At 41.4% G+C, this 17673-nt stretch overlaps 1 protein-coding gene across 1 annotated transcript in view; it reads right to left on the bottom strand.

The window, feature by feature from the left end:
• Positions 1-257: 257 nt before the first annotated feature.
• The window catches only part of pudp (pseudouridine 5'-phosphatase), a 41158-nt gene continuing 23742 nt past the window's right edge, over positions 258-17673 (bottom strand). The window contains exon 4 of the mRNA XM_026159552.2: positions 258-1563. Within this exon, the coding sequence (XP_026015337.2) occupies positions 1387-1563 (177 nt within the window). The 3' untranslated portion in view covers positions 258-1386. The remainder of the gene's footprint in view (positions 1564-17673) is intronic.

Below are 17673 nucleotides of genomic sequence, written 5' to 3'. Positions count from 1 at the left end.
AGTGATTGTGCACACTTGGTCCTCATGATTATCGTCAGCATTTCACACGTTAACTGATGCTATATGAAATGTTTTAAATACCTAAATAAATTAGCAATGACGCACAGCTGCTATGTGTTCATGAACTCTATGCTCTGAAAAGCTGTGCTGAGAAATGTATGCAAGTCTGAAAATAACCAATTAACTAATTAAATCTGAAATCAAAGTCAAGAAGAAAATTATTAGGGATTAGGAACGAATGCAAACGTATTATCTTCTGGGTTTGTCATAGGATTTATTTATTCATTTAAGGAAGGTGGAGAAAATGAAGTCAGGTATTATTTTTCAGGCATAATTCTTTTGGAAACAAAATGTAAAAAAACACCTTTGCCTTGCTGGAAACAAGAAATGAAGACACACAGAAAATGAAACAATCACATTTCAGGCCCAGAGACAGTGACGACTCTGTAAGCAACAAGCACAGAAGAAAAAAACAGCTGAGACGACCTTGTTGTTGAGGATGTGAGGCTATGAAAGGGGAGTCGATGGGAGTAGACTGAGGAGCTGCGGCACCAGCCTCCTCCAGCCTGCTCCAGGGTTCCCCCATTAAAGCCTGCTCTGCAAGCAGATGGAGTCAGTTCAGGAGTGAGGACGACTCACAGCCTCTTCACTGGATCACACTGAGCAGAGGAGGATTGTCTCTGACATTTCAAAAAGGCATCTTAGACGAAGTGTATGACAAGAACAACTTCAACTTCGCGATGTGTCCACATCCAGACGACCACAAAAGGTGATACTGTGTTAGAATGACAGACCTGCATCTGAAGCTTTTCCAGTGACTCCTCCGAGAAGCTACAGTTCATAATATGAGGATATATACTTCGGGATAACAGCACCGACGCTAATATTAACCATTCATTATTAAATTAAATTATCAGATTAAAAAGTCACCTAACGAATGTAAGACAATTACTTGTGCGTGTGTGTTTGTATTGTGCATCATTGAATTAAGGGCCAATGTGCCTGCTACTCTGGGTATTTTACAGGTGACAGTGAAGAACCTGAACATGGCTCAACTCAAACTGCTGATGTTTTCTTTATTAGATTTTTGTACGGTTCAAATGAGCCTTTCGATAACAGGAGTACGATAATAAGACGAGTCACATGACGTAGTTTACATCACCACCACCCTAAGCTGAACGGTTCCCTTTGGAACAAAGATTAGAACCATCAGGTTCAACTTTTTAGTAAGTAAGATGTGTAGGTGTAATACAGATTTACATTTGCAGATTTACGGTGCCCATCCATTTACTAATAGTTTACTCATTTATGAAGTTATTGTTTAACAACCAATCAATTAACAATGGTTACTAGCTTCCTGAATTACGTGCTGGGGTATGAGCCATTTCAGTCATATGCTGGCAGGCCAAAGAGCTCCGGCTCAAACTCCTCCATACTCCTTAGTCGCAGCGTAGCCTCCTGGATAAGGCTGCGGTCCAGGTTGTCATCGGGAATCGCGACCACCTGCATTCCTGCTGCCAGTGCTGCCTTTACACCATTGGGAGCATCTTCAAACACCAAGCACTGGGCAAAGACAGGAGAAAAGAAAAACAGTGATATTATCCTATATACTCACCTGGATTTCACCTCCTCAGATGGCACAAACATGAGAGAAAATTATATAATTATATAAAAGTATAATTAATTTTTTCTCTGTAGCTTGACTCTGCTTAATCCTGTCAGGTAGAATATCCATTTATTTTAAGAATAATGACCCTGATGAGCCATAATGCAGGCCAAAACTTCAAACATACTGCAGCTGCCAGTGCTCCCCCTCAACCTCCCCGTAGATTCAGTTTTATTTAGATAGCGCCAAATCACAACAGCCACAAGGTGATTTTAAGTTACAGACTCTACAATAATTTATTGCTTTTATTTCATGTCACTAAGGATTACCCAGAAGTTCTTCATCTTTTCCTATTTTATGAAAATGTGATGGTTATACAACAATATCAGGGTCCATGACAGACTCAATGGTGCTCAAGTGGTTGAGAATCTGCCTGCTGTGCTACTGTCTGTCAGAATGACCACCTTCAAACTGTGAGGAAAACGACACCGTCAGGTGGGAGCCCAGTTTAGAGGTAGTGGTAAACAAAGATCGTGGGTTTTCACTGCACTGTGGGCAGCTGCATGATGACGTGTGATGCTCAGCAGCGGTTCTGCTGAGTTAATGCACTGTGGAATCCACTATGACCAAACTGCTCTGACAGCGTCATCAGTTTCACAGTAAAGCTGATGTTTGTGCATGTCCATGGTGCAACTGCAGAGCATATACAGTGGGGCAAAAAAGTATTTAGTCAGCCACCGATTGTGCAAGTTCCCCCACCTAAAATGATGACAGAGGTCAGTAATTTGCACCAGAGGTACACTTCAACTGTGAGAGACAGAATGTGAAAAAAAAATCCATGAATCCACATGGTAGGATTTGTAAAGAATTTATTCGTAAATCAGGGTGGAAAATAAGTATTTGGTCAATAACAAAAATACAACTCAATACTTTGTAACATAACCTTTGTTGGCAATAACAGAGGTCAAACGTTTACTATAGGTCTTTACCAGGTTTGCACACACAGTAGCTGGTATTTTGGCCCATTCCTCCATGCAGATCTTCTCGAGAGCAGTGATGTTTTGGGGCTGTCGCCGAGCAACACGGACTTTCAACTCCCGCCACAGATTTTCTATGGGGTTGAGGTCTGGAGACTGGCTAGGCCACTCCAGGACTTTCAAATGCTTCTTACGGAGCCACTCCTTTGTTGCCCGGGCGGTGTGTTTTGGATCATTGTCATGTTGGAAGACCCAGCCGCGTTTCATCTTCAAAGTTCTCACTGATGGAAGGAGGTTTTGGCTCAAAATCTCACGATACATGGCCCCATTCATTCTGTCCTTAACACGGATCAGTCGTCCTGTCCCCTTGGCAGAAAAACAGCCCCATAGCATGATGTTTCCACCCCCATGCTTCACAGTAGGTATGGTGTTCTTGGGATGCAACTCAGTATTCTTCTTCCTCCGAACACGACGAGTTGAGTTTATACCAAAAAGTTCTACTTTGGTTTCATCTGACCACATGACATTCTCCCAATCCTCTGCTGTATCATCCATGTGCTCTCTGGCAAACTTCAGACGGGCCTGGACATGCACTGGCTTCAGCAGCGGAACACGTCTGGCACTGCGGGATTTGATTCCCTGCCGTTGTAGTGTGTTACTGATGGTGACCTTTGTTACTTTGGTCCCAGCTCTCTGCAGGTCATTCACCAGGTCCCCCCGTGTGGTTCTGGGATCTTTGCTCACCGTTCTCATGATCATTTTGACCCCACGGGATGAGATCTTGCGTGGAGCCCCAGATCGAGGGAGATTATCAGTGGTCTTGTATGTCTTCCATTTTCTGATGATTGCTCCCACAGTTGATTTTTTCACACCAAGCTGCTTGCCTATTGTAGATTCACTTTTCCCAGTCTGGTGCAGGTCTACAATACTTTTCCTGGTGTCCTTCGAAAGCTCTTTGGTCTTGGCCATGGCGGAGTTTGGAGTCTGGCTGTTTGAGGCTGTGGACAGGTGTCTTTTATACAGATGATGAGTTCAAACAGGTGCCATTCATACAGGTAACGAGTGGGGGACAGAAAAGCTTCTTACAGAAGACGTTACAGGTTTGTGAGAGCCAGAGATTTTCCTTGTTTGAGGTGATCAAATACTTATTTTCCACCCTAATTTACGAATAAATTCTTTACAAATCCTACCATGTGAATTCATGGATTTTTTTTTTCACATTCTGTCTCTCACAGTTGAAGTGTACCTCTGGTGCAAATTACTGACCTCTGTCATCATTTTAAGTGGGGGAACTTGCACAATCGGTGGCTGACTAAATACTTTTTTGCCCCACTGTATGCAAGTGGTCCTGACAGGACTTCTAGGGTGGTATGTGAAAATACCAGCCGCACAGGAGTCAAGACAATCCTGTGTAAGTCAGTATATTTGTTTTAACGAATTGGACGCTATCAACACACAGCCCACAGGAGCAAATGCATCTATGATCACATCTCATAGAGCTAGAGGTTGAAATTTCTACTGTGGACACATTTTATTTTTAAGCAATATAAAAAAGACAAAATACAAACAAATAAATAAACTAGATCTTCTGAATCTACCACAGGAAATATATAAGAAACTTCTTTTTCCAAACAGTGGTAAGAGTGCAGCACTGTCAGGTTTAGGAGGAATATTTAATCCCAACTATTCAAAGAGATTTAGCTGGAAACAGAATGACATCTGTGCAGATGTAGACACAACAAACTACCTACTGCAGGGGTGGGCAACTCCAGGCCTCGGGGGCCGGTGCCCCTGCAGGTTTTAGATGTGTCCTTGAACCAACACAGCTGATTTAAATGGCTAAATTAGCTCCTCAACATGTCCTGAAGTTCTCCAGAGGCCTGGTCGTGTGATTCAGGTGTGTTGACCCAAGGTGAGATCTAAAACCTGCAGGACACCGGCCTTCGAGGCCTGGAGTTGCCCACCCCTGGCCTACTGCCATGCCAAAATATACGGTGATGTTGGAGGTGAACTATTTAAACGCAGCTGAAATTAAGCCCATGACACTTGACCAGTAAAGTGAACAGTAAACACAGACTTGCAGCAGAAAATCAGTACAATCAGCACAGTTAATTGATCTTGTTCAAGATTTATCTAAAACGTTGTCAGAATTAGAAAAAGAAGTGTTTTGTGTGAGGGTGCACTGATCTTCACCTTCAACTGTTAGTCCTTGACTCATCCAAATGAATATTTCTATAATCAAATTCCCTCAAGACTTTCTGTGTAACTCTTCGGAAAAAAGGGAATTCTGATAGCACGCAAACGGATCTGAGAAATTCATCCTTTAGTCAAAATAAATGTCAGCAACAACAGACAAAGTTTTCAGTTTGGCACAGAGATGCACTGTTTGCTCTTCTGCCTCCACACACATATGACATCCCATTTTTAATCCATAGGGTTTATTATGATGCTGGCCCACCCTTTGCAGCTATTACAGCTTAAAGTCTTCAAGTAAGGCTTTTCCACAATATTTAGGATGTATGGGTGTGTTTATGGGAATTGTTGAGTCACTTTGGAACAGGAAGGAGCCATCCCAAAACTGTTCCCACAAAGTTGGGAACAATAAATAGTTCAAAATGTCTTGGTATGCTGAAGACTTCCAGGGGAATAACATCGCTCTTTTGGACCATCCTGCGTGTTCCCCTGATCTAAATCCAACTGAGAGCCTTTGGGGATGGATGGTGAGGGAAGTTTACAAAAATGGACAACAGTTCCAGACAGAAGATGCCCTTCGTGTAGCTGTCTTCACCACTTGGAGAAATGTTCCCACTCACCTCATGGAAAGGCTTGCATTGAGCATGCCACAACGGATTTTTGAAGTGATCAACAATAACGGTGGAGCTCCTCATTACTGAGTTCATGTTTGGAACTTTGATTTCTGTTTTGGGGAAAAGTATTGTTGTTTTTGATCAGCTGTAAAACTATAATGCACAAAATGTTTTCAGGAGTGGCCAGACTATAAAAAATCCTCCAAAAGCACACTGACAACTCATCCAGGAGGTCACAAAAGGACTCAGAACTCTAGAAATATCGGGCTGGCTGTAACTCAGGAGGTAGACCAGATTATCTAGTTATGGATCCCTGGCTGGTGCAGTGTGCATGCCAAATATCTTTGGCCAAGATACTAACCCTAAGTTGCTCTCCACTTCTTCTTTCCTGGGTCTTTTCACGTGTGTTATGAACAAATCTTTTTTTCGGTACCGGTACCGGTTTTATTTTGTTGTATTTATCCGCGACACCTTAAAGGCCGGTCCTGGAAAATATTGTCGGGCATAAACTGGTCCGTGGCGCAAAAAAGGTTGGGGACCGCTGCGGTAGAGCTCAAAGTGGAAATACACTATTTTAAAGGGCTGTACACACCCTGTATGCATAAGCAGAGTATATTATCATGCATCAGTGACAGCTAGTCAGTGACAGCTAGATACGATTCCTTTTTTGGTGATTTTCTACAATTAACTGCCTCTCGCCCCGCTGTTTCCTGTTGTTCTCTTTCAGCAGCATAAAAATAGACGATGTCTATTATGCATCAGTATGAATGTGTGTGAATGTTAGATAGAAAGCACTTGTGTAGGAAAAGCATAAAAAAGTGCTCCTGGTTTAAGTGAATAGTAACATTCATTCACTAAAGTCAAACATTTGGTCTCCTCCGTTCCCAGAGAATGGACCACTGTTTAATGAAGAGTGGGTGCCTCACAATGACATCGCGCTGTTGTGTTTTTGTTTTTCATCTCCAAATGCTCTGTTTAAACTGAGTTTTGTTGTTTTATGCGTTTTATCCTGAAATAGGGGTTATGATTTATTCACACAGTGCTTCTACATTTTGGCTTAGTCTTTGATGAATAAACAAATATAGCGAAATGCGACATGAGTTGTTTTTCAGGTTGTATTACCTTCATTCTAACACCTGGTATGGGCTGGACAGTTCTTTATTATATCTTTACAACTGACAGAGGGTGTACTTTCTTTTTTCTCTTTATCACAAATTTCTCTTTCAATTCCATTTTTTCTTTTTTGTGGCTTATGGCTCCAAACAGCACTTGAGTGTGAATAAAGGAAGTTGCAGTTTAATGAATCTTAAGCTCTACAGGAGTCACCAAACGCTAAGCTTTACTGAAGCCTTAAAAACGCTTGTTCATTTCAAGTCTAATGCTCAGGCTGAACAAAGGGGCATCCTCAAGCCTCTTTAAAACATAATTGACTTCTGTGATGTCACTAATCCTGAAACTGAAGGATCTTGAACAATGGTGGTGGAAACACTCAGAGTCCAGAGCACTCTTGCTAATTCCCTTGATTGAGAGCAATTAAAAACGGTAATTATCCAATGAGCTCGTGCAATGACCTTTAAATCTGCTTCCTGATTGTGCTGAACTGGATGAAAACAGACACAGATGCACAGCAGACTAATAGCTTGGGTGGATTACAAAAGTCAAAAGTTAAAGAAATGAACTAAAAATTTCTAGAGCTGCACAAAACAAATCTGTGGATCAACAGAAATAGCAAAAAGAAAAAAGAACCACTGAAAGGATTATATGCATGTTAGATACACTACTGGTCAAAGGTTTTGGACCACCCCAGTGTTTCCAGTTATTTATTGAAGTTCAAGTTGATCAAGTCCAAATGGTACAAAGGTGAGTGGTGAACTCCCAGAGGTTAAAAAAAGGAAAAACAATGTACATTATACATAATTACACACGAAGGCCATCTTCAGGGAATCCAAATTCAAAGCTTCCAACTGACTCCGCCCAGCCTCCTGACTTAAGATCCCCATGAGCAGAGTTATGAGGAGACACAGCGCCCACTGGTCCTGCTCTTCAAAAGGTACTATGTAAGATTTACAACCTGTCCTGGGGCCTGCTCCCAAACACGCAAGAACCAGCAGAACCAACACAATCTGGATTCACTGTGTACTCGAGTACACACTGCTGAACGAGTCAAGACAAAGTACAGTGAGGCAGAGCTGTGTGTTTGCTGTGGGCAGATTCATACACAGACATTTGTTACAGGCTCACACACATTTGGCCCTCTAATGCAAACACATTGCCCCTTTAGAGGAGCATGGTGCAATAATGTGACAGCAGCAAATGCCTGCATGCTGTGATTTGGAGGCAACTTGACTGGCTACAGTCTATGCTGCTGGCTATGGACAACAGTTCAGTAAACAAGGCTCTCATCTACAAGATTAATGCGACTGAGGTGAACAGTGCGTACAACCTGAAATATAATTTCTTTCTACCCAGAGATTAATAATAAATAATAATAATGGATCGCATTTATACAGCACTTTTCAGGACCCTCAAAGCGCTGTACAATTCCACTATTCATTCACTCTCACATTCACACACTGGTGGAGGCAGCTACAGATTAGCCGTCATTTACCCTCAAGAACGCTGCACAATTACGATCGTGGCTCAAGAGTTGGGAGTTCGCCTTGTAATCGGAAGGTTGCCGGTTCGAGCCCCGGCTTGGACAGTCTCGGTCGTTGTGTCCTTGGGCAAGACACTTCACCCATTGCCTACTGGTGGTGGTCAGAGGGCCCGGTGGCGCCAGTGTCCGGCAGCCTCGCCTCTGTCAGTGCGCCCCAGGGTGGCTGTGGCTACAATGTAGCTGCCATCACCAGTGTGTGAATGTGTGTGTGAATGTGTGTGTGAATGGTTGTGTAAAGCGCTTTACGGACTAGAAAAGCGCTGTACAAATACAGGCCATTTACCATTTTTACTCTGCACAATTATTTCCCCGAAATCAGAGAAAAGTCAAGATTCTAATGCAACAAAAACAATAGCATCTTTGCAGTTTTAATTTTAAAAAAAAATCAAGCAATTTAAATAATATAGGACTGCACTGCTGCCATTTGGGTGACTCTAACCCTCATCAACACTGCTACTGTGTAATCAGCATCTAGCTAGCACTCCAGAAAAGGAAAGAGGACTAACATTTCTACATGACATAATGTTTCTACAACATGTCCTGTCATGTCAACCTGTCATGTTTCGGTAGGTTTGAGAATTGCTGACAAACTAAAACTGGTAGGAGTTTTGTATTAAAGCTTTATAATAAAGAGGTCAGAGTAGGGAAACACGGCAGACACAAGAACATAATAATATGGTAATTTCTATGTTATTACTATGCAATTAGCAAAGTAAAAACCACTTAATACCCATTAATATCAAGGTAGCAACAGCGGTTACAGCTGAGTAATACTGCCCTGAAATTTATGTAATAGAATAATGAGAACCCACAAACTGGGGGTAATAATATGGAAATACAACTCCATAATAAATTGTTAATAATAGGGTAACAAGGGAGGAACAAGAAGATAATACAGTGTTATTACCACTGAAATACCTGAGCTGCAAAATGCAAAACTGCCTGTTTCTATTTAATAACACATTAATAACCAAATAATAACCTTTTAAAACAAACCTAAAAAATAGTAATGACACCTGTGCATAGTTTCTGTGTAATAAGGAGCAATTTAATACCACGGTCGTGATAGCTGATTAAAACAAGCATCAGGAAGTCCTGATGACCTGTGGTTAGTTTTGGGTTAGCAGAGTGTAGCAGAGTTAATTTACATTTATACAGACGACACAGATTAATTCACTGAATTTGTTATACCAACTGTATCTGCTCTAGTATGAAGACAATATACAGTAAACTGGAAATGAAACATCTGCTTTCATCGTGTTGAATTCAATTCAATTCAGAGCCACTACAACTGATCTGAGGATTTTCCCCACTTGCTGAATCTCACTTTCACCCCTGACTGCTCTCATGTCTGTTTAGGTGTAGAGGATAAGTCACCCTCTACCATGTTGGCAACATAACTCTCTTTTACTGCTTGTGTCCTAAATAATATTCAAACTGAATGCATTCATTAGAATTAGAGTACTTTGTATTAGATTATTAGTATTAGAGTACTTTTTCCACTTTTACTAGAGTAAAGAAGTTGAATCAGTACTTCAACTTGTTCTGGAGCATTTCAAACACAAGTATAGAAATATAACATATAAGACGTTCTTCAAGAAAACACGATTAAAGGCCAAAGGTAAAATTATTATATACATTATATAAAATATATTACACTGCAGCAGCAGTTTTAGCCGTTAACACAGAGGTTCATTTTTAACATTATGAGTTTAAGGTGTGTAAGCCTGCCATGGGGTCTCACGAGTGGAATAATGTGCGAACAGCTCTCGCCTGTGATAAAATGGAGATGTAATGATGGAAGAAATATGGAACAATATATTTTGCAATACCTTAAAACAAAAGACCATAATGTGAAATCATAGATATTTTTAGTTTGTCATTTAATACAGATCATCACCTATATTGCACAGCAGGTTACTGAGCTGTGAGGAACATCCTCAATTACCTGCTGTGCAACGGAGCACCCGTCTCATCTTAATGACCTTACAGTACCGCATCACCCCAACAGAGCACTTGAGTGTTTCCTCTTTTATACACCTCTCTGTGTTCAGTTATTACTTATTATTAATCCCTCGCGCTCTTCCACAGCGTGTCGTTGTCCTGTCTTTGTATCCTCATCCCCAACCTGTTGCAGCAGATGGCCCCGCCCCTCCTGAACCTGGCACTGCAGAAGGTTTCTTCCTGTTAAAAGGGAGTTTTTCTTTCCTACTGTCGCCACATGTTTGCTCATAGGGGGTCATATGACTGTTGTGATTTTCTCTGTATTATTGTATTGTTGTTGTATTTCGGTGCTATATAAACACAACTGAATTGAACTGAAATTGCATGTTTAGATTCAAAGCAAAGAAATAGTAGAAATAGTGGGAAGGCGATACACTGTACTGCAAACCTAATACGCTTTATGAATATAGAATCAAGCTTTATATCACTTTCATGTCTTCATGTTTCAAACAATAATGCCAGTATATAATATATTATGTAACTTGTATGTCTGAAATTTAAACATCAACAGGTGCTATGTGCAAAAAGTGCCAAAACAATATAGAAACCATGAGCCATAAAGAAGGCTTTCAATAGGTGCTGATCTGTGTGAGAAACCTACTTTTCTCCTGCTTGTCTGGAAAATCTATTTTTGGAAAGTGTTATTTTAAGTTAAATAGGACTAATTAAAAAGTGCCGCCTGTAAACCAGCACATATGATGACGCACACATACACAAACATTTGACAGGATATCAACCAAAACTCCAGATAAAACACATTTATTTCCACGGCATTAGTGAAATAAGTATTCGATCGCTGAGCGAAATATGACAGTACTTGGTAGTAGGGCTGCAGGATTTTGCATAAAATGAGAATCACGATTTTTTTGCTTAGAATTGAGATCACGATTTTCTAACGATTAATCGTGCAGCCCTACTTGGTAGAGAAACGCTTGTTGGCAGTTAGCGAGAAGATGTTTCTTGTAGTTGGTCACCAGGTTTGCACATATCTCAGGAGGGATTTTGGTCGTCTCCTCTTTACAGAAACTCTTAAATCCTTTTGTTTTCTTGGCTGCTGCTTGGCATCTCGAAGCTTCAGCTCCTTCCACAGGTTTCCTATAGGACCGAGGTCTGGACACTGGCGCTCTCCATGACCTTAATGTGCTTCTTAAGTCACTCCTTGGTTGCCATAGCAGTATCTGCTATCTCCAGTGTTCTGGCTGAGGGAAATCGATTGCCATCTTGACTGCCTTTAGATCATTAAACAGCTCCCTCTGTGTAGTTTTGGGCTGATCCCCATCTTCCTCACTCCATGAGGCAAGATCGTGCATGGAGCTCCAGACCAAGGACGACTGATGGTCATTGTATATTTCTTCCATTCCCATTACTAACCGTTCTCACGAAACTTGTGCTGATGATTTTATATCCAATCAACCTTGTGCAGCTTTTGGCACTGAAGTCCTTCCACAGCTCCTGTCTTTGTGATTTATGACTTCCACATAATCACATTATGTGATGTGGCTACTTCTGATGTTTTTTGTTGAAAACAGTTATTTCTATAATCCAACTTATGATGCCAGATATATCCTGGCTGCACTGCAGAGTACCACATCAGTTCGATCTACAGTAAAAGCAGTGTTTTTGTTCCTAAGCAGGGTCCTGACCTCTGGTTGGCATACACCCAGATGTTTTTGTCAGTGTTATGTCTGTGAAGTGCTAGGAAAGTACAGATGTAGCCTACTCCTCCAGCTTTGTAGCTTTGAAGAGAGACCATCAAACCAAATTTACAGCTACACACACCAACACCAAACCCTATTCCAATGAGGGCACATGTGATCTTCCTCTTAGTCAATAGGAATGAACACAAAGCCGATAGCACAAAGCAAAGATGAAAACCAGCACAAAAAGAAAGTGATTGTGATTCTACTGTAGAAACATGAACAGGCTGCAGCCTGACTGCTCATCAGTTTGTTACCTGTTGAAGTTCAGCAGCTTCACTGCAAATTACAGCTCCCTTTATCACAGTGCTGGGGTCAGCATTTACTCAGCTTTAACATCACTCTGGGTTCTTGGCTAGCTTAGTGTTAGCATGCTGTCTGTGCAGGTGCAAGTTGTGTCAACAGTGTGATGCAGTTGTTTCTGTCCTGGAGCAGTCTCCACTTTACCATCACGCTCTCATCCTTTTGTGCAATAATAATAAAACTAATGTCCACGTCACTATTTTCCTCCTCTGATTAACTGAAATCAGCTGATTGTAGCGAGAGTGCAAGAACCGATAAGCGGGATCGATAGGCAGGCAAACTAATGAATCCAAGGAATTGGACTACTGGGAAGCGGTTCTCTACAAGAACCAGTTCTCGATCCTCATCCCTTCCTGTATCCCTATTTGATTTTGGAGTAGACTTTATCCAGTAGGTTTTTCCTGTGTGTAGCACAGTTCATATGCTGGTGGAATTTCAGCAGCACTGCTTTGACTCAACATGATGAAAGTCCAGCGCTATTATGTGTGCTGCCTCTGGATATTTATGAATTTAGTGCTAATGACACTAGAAAGCTAAGGGCTGAGCCAGGTTTAGCATCAAGGGCTATATAGAGAACCAGGCCTATTCATTTATGTCCTCTTTAATGGATATTTGTTTTTGGTTTACATCTTTTGACTTGTTTGAGCTACCCTACTAAGTCCTGATGTACTAAATGGAGGACATCCCGGGCTCTCCACTGACACGTCATGTGTTTGAGTGTCCTCTTTTAGCTCCAAAGAGGCAGGAAAAAAAATTCAATGACAGGATTCTTTTTTCCTCAGTTCTCTGGAGGATATACACAGGCGTGATCAGAACAGCGGTGGATGGAAATAGAATAGAATAGAATAGAATAGAATAGGCTTTTATTGTCATTGCACATGTACAACAAAAATGTAGGAGAGCAGGAATAAATGACAAACAGGAGAAATGTATATGAGTTAGGGCTGCCACGATTTGTCGACTATCAAAATCGTCGACGACTGATTTAATAGTCGACGCGTCGTTTGAAGCTTTGTAAGATCCCAAAAGACGCAGGAATAAGTAGCAGGATTTAAGAGTGTAATAACGGACTGAAACAGAAGATGGCAGCACTGCATGTACAAGGATGCCAGCTGCCGTTAAACCCTGAAGAAGAAGAAGAAGAAGCAGCTGTGTCCCAGAATTCATAGCGCGGCCCAGCTCAGTTTCCAACAATGGCGGCAGCTAGTTAGTTCTAATATTACTCTTATTATTCTTTCTGGGTCACAAAATAAACGTTTAACATATTTTCAGGCGAGAATGTAGCTGTGTAAACCTCAAATATCTGCTCAGTTTATCAGGACACCACATATTTTCAAAAGCGCTCCGACGTTTTCGGAGACGTCTGTTACCCACTAGCTCGATAGCTAGCCGGGGGCTAGGTCACTAGCGCGGTGAGAACACCGGACTCCCGGCAAATTGTTTTCAAACCCACCGCTGTCTTTCGCTACTCAGGTTAAATATATATGAGTCACTTAGATAACTTAAAATGTTATTGTTTGGCTTTTTTTTTTTTAGTATTTTATTTGTTCCTGAGTAAATCAGTTTGTCTGAGATTAAAGTTATAGTTTTTACACAGCTGAATAAACGTCAAGCAGACAGCTGATTATCAGAAGTGTGAGATGCTGGAGAATATACTCCGGTGTCCTGTTATATTTTAGATAGCAAGGAGTTTATTAAACTTCACCGAAACAATCTGCAAATTTCATTAAAATTGAATAAACTATCATCTTGTCTTTATTTTTAGTTAGCACCTTAAAAGCTTAAAGCTGTAAGCTAATTATAGTTATATAAGAGCAGATGCTGCTGGTGCAATAAGCTGTAGTTTTACGTCCAGTGGATGATGATCTGATTAGTCGACTAATCGCATAAATAATCGGTGACTAGTCGACTATCAAAATAATCGTTTGTGGCAGCCCTAATATGAGTCCATGTGTGAGTGGCCTGAATGATGAGGGTCAGATTGGTGAGTGGCTGGGCAGGGGTGGGATGTGGGGGGATAGGGTTTGTTAACCCTTTAAGACCTACCATAGAACCAAGTCCGCCAGAGCTTATTTTATATTTTTACATGCTGTGGAGCCATTTTTTGGGAGCATTTCAAGTTGTTATACATCAATATACCCATTATAGTCCAAATTTTAATAATATGTTTGCATTAAGTGCATAGTAATTACATAAATTGCAAAAAAGTGCAATAAACTACATATAAAATTGAAAATCGTTTTTGTTTTTTTAACATAAATTTCTAGTTAGAGAAATTTAAGAGGTTTATCCCTCAAAACTGCAAATACAAAAAAGTTGCACAAAATAGTTCCCCACCACAGGAAATTTATTTTGAGTGTCTTCATAGTTTTATTTTTGAAATACACTAATTTTTATATACTGCAGGAAAAACGAAAATAAATATTATACTGCAAATTTGCAAAAAAACAGCATATGCATCAAAATAAACTATTTCCAGCAGTGCAATATGAGTCCTCAGCATCCCAGAAACGACACAGAAAGTCATAAAGTTAAACATAACTTTTAAAAACACAAGTATAGGCTCATAAGGCCCTGAAGATAAAAAAAAAAAAACTACATTTCCTCAAAATGACATCACTTCTGGTTTCAGGCCAACCCGTTCTCACTCCCAAAGCGTAACATTTTACGCTAGGTGACAAATCGTCACCATATTACGTTTTCGGCTACCCACCACGTTCCTAAATGACGACCTCGGAAAAAGAGGAAATATGAGAACCGTCTGGACTGAACCTACACATGTTCGCTCTTTTTCTTCAAATCGCTTAGAAACACGCTATTTAACATCATTAAAGTCCTGGTTAAGGTCAGGAATAAGGTTATGGTCAGGGCTAGGGATAAGGTTAGGTTTAGGGCTGGAATACAGGGCTGGAACGTCTACTACCGCGGGAGCGTCATTGCACTGGATTCCAGCCATAACCCGCCGCGTACCATAAGAACGCCGAAGGTCTCCTTTCGCGTTCCTCAGGAACGCCGCGGGACGTGACAAAACGTCGACATGTTACGCCTCGGGAGTGAGAACGCTCTGTTCAGGCAGGTCATGGCGGACATGCGATAGTTCGCGCTGATGGACGTAGGAAGTGTTACGAACAGCTGATCAGATCGGCAAAGCGTGTTTCTGGAATATTATGTTTTTGTTGCTGCAAGTGCTTTTTATGCAGTTTTTGCAAAGCTTTATGTGGAAGGAAACTGTGACCGAGGACAAGCTGATGGCATAAGATGTAAGTACAACTCCTCCGGTTTCATATGCAAAAAAATTATTGCGCTACCTTAAGTAGTTGCAGAGCTACCGGGATTTAAAAATAGTTACGCAAAACTGAGTGTTAAAGGGTTAACAGTCCAAATGGCCGAGGGGAGGAAAATGTTTTTGTCTGGACGTGTGAGACACAACTGGTCTGAGGCGCCTCCGGAGGGCAGGTGATGGGCAGAATGCAAGGGGTCAATCAATCAATCAATCAATCAATCAAGGCTTTATTCGCCACGTGCAGGTTGCCCTGCAGTGAAATAGGACCCCCTCCCCCCGCGCGACCTTACACCCACGACACAGACACCACATGGGGATACAGGTCGGAGATCGGTAGCGTTACAGAAAAACACTGAAATATACACTACAATGGGAAAGTACAAGAGGAAAAAAGGAGACCTCTACTCATGCTGGGCTCCTGGGAGGACAGCATGAGAACAGGAAACAAAAAAACTCCTCTGCACAAAAAAGCAGATAAATGTCCACAGCACAACATTATAGAGCACGTGACCAGCCACAGGGTCGGGTGGGGGGTGAGGAGTAATCCGAAGCAAACACAGCAGCCATCCTGCCCAGCGCTACCATTCCAGCGCGGGCTCTGACCCGCCGTGTTCCCAGGAGGCAACAAGCATCGAAGGCGTTTGGAAAGGGAGGGGGATGAGTGTGTGCATATCAGTATATGTATGTGTGTGTGCGTGTCCAGAGTTCAGCTGAGACAGTGTCCTTCGCCCTGCCAGGCTAAGTAAACAGTCTGCCAGCCAACCCAGGTGGCCTTGCATGGAACGGGAAGGAACAGACTCAACACAGTCGTTATCAGGCCACCTGTGATGGTCCTGGTTTTCCTGAGACAGAAGTTCTGGCTAACTCTCGAGCTAACAGGCAAATGGGCATCGCTGGGTGAAGACACGAGTCTGACACGACCAGAGACGGTCAGCAGTCCCCAATGAGTCGCCTGTCTTCCAGCTGTAGCTTGCAGCCAACCAGCTGGAAATCAATCTATTATGTTTATTATAGTTATTATATTAAGCATATGTGATGTATCTCCATGATAACATGCTACGTTAGTATTTTCAGGTAATTCACTTTTAAACAACATACTGTAAAGATAAAATGTTAGGATTACCTTCTAGTTTTCAAAGCTTCTGGCATCTAGACACTCAGTATTACCAGTGTAATGACGTATGTGCTATCCTTTTCATGTTACTGTTATACATTTTCAGAAACATAATGAGGAATACAACAGGCCTCATGGAAAGACTTTTTTAACCCTAATCTAATTCTGTTGTAATTGTCCCTGTTTATAAGGATAATGAGAGGTGTTGTGTTTTTCTCAAGAGGCGTGTCAAGTCAAGTCAAGTCAAGTTTATTTATAGAGCACATTTAAAAACAACCAAGGCTGACCAAAGTGCTGTACAGTAAATACAGATAAAAATACAATAGAACACAATTTCGTAATAACACCTCGCTGATAAAAATAAAATAAAAATATATAAAACAAATAAATTAAACCTTTCTAAAAGCCAATGAAAAGAGGTGAGTTTTAAGAGCGGTTTTAAAAGTTTCTAGGCTTTTGGAGAATCTGACGTGAGGAGGTAAACTGTTCCACAGTCTGGGTGCAGCCACAGCAAACGCCCTCTCTCCCTTTGTCTTTAATTTATACCTGGGAACATCTAAAAGCATCAGGTCGGCTGACCTCAAAGATCTCCTGGGGCGATAAGTTCTAAGGAGTTCTGACAGGTAAGAAGGTGCAGTGCCATTTAAAACCTTAAAAGCCAGCAATAAGATTTTAAAATCAATCCTAAAGGCAACTGGGAGCCAGTGGAGAGAGCAGAGAACCGGAGTGATGTGGTCTCTTTTTTTTGAACCGGTCAACAGGCGAGCGGCAGCGTTCTGCACCAGTTGAAGGCGATGTAGACAGGAACGATCTAGGCCAGCATAGAGGGAATTGCAGTAGTCTAGCCGTGAAGTAATAAAAGCATGGACCACTCTTTCTAGATCGTTCCTGCAAAGGTAAGACTTGACTTTGGCTAAAATCCGCAAATGATAAAAAGATCCCTTAACTACAGAGCTGATTTGTTTATCAAGTTTAAAAGCATTGTCAAAAATAACACCAAGACTCTTAATGGAAGAAGTGCAATCGGAGGTTAGGGGTCCCAAAAAGTCAAGAGAGAAGTTGGGATCTTTAGGAAGCCCAAACACAATGACTTCAGTTTTGCTTTCATTAAGGTGTAAGAAGTTAAGAGTCATCCAAGTCTTAATGTCAGACAAGCAGGAGAGTAGCGGCTGCAAAGAAACATTGCAGTTCAACCTCAGAGGGAGGTAGATCTGAATATCATCGGC

Source organism: Astatotilapia calliptera, chromosome 23, assembly GCF_964374335.1.
Source record: "Astatotilapia calliptera chromosome 23, fAstCal68.1, whole genome shotgun sequence".
Taxonomy (NCBI): Eukaryota; Metazoa; Chordata; class Actinopteri; order Cichliformes; family Cichlidae; genus Astatotilapia; species Astatotilapia calliptera.
Note: the sequence above shows the minus strand (reverse complement) of the source record. Positions and strands in the feature narration are given on the sequence as shown.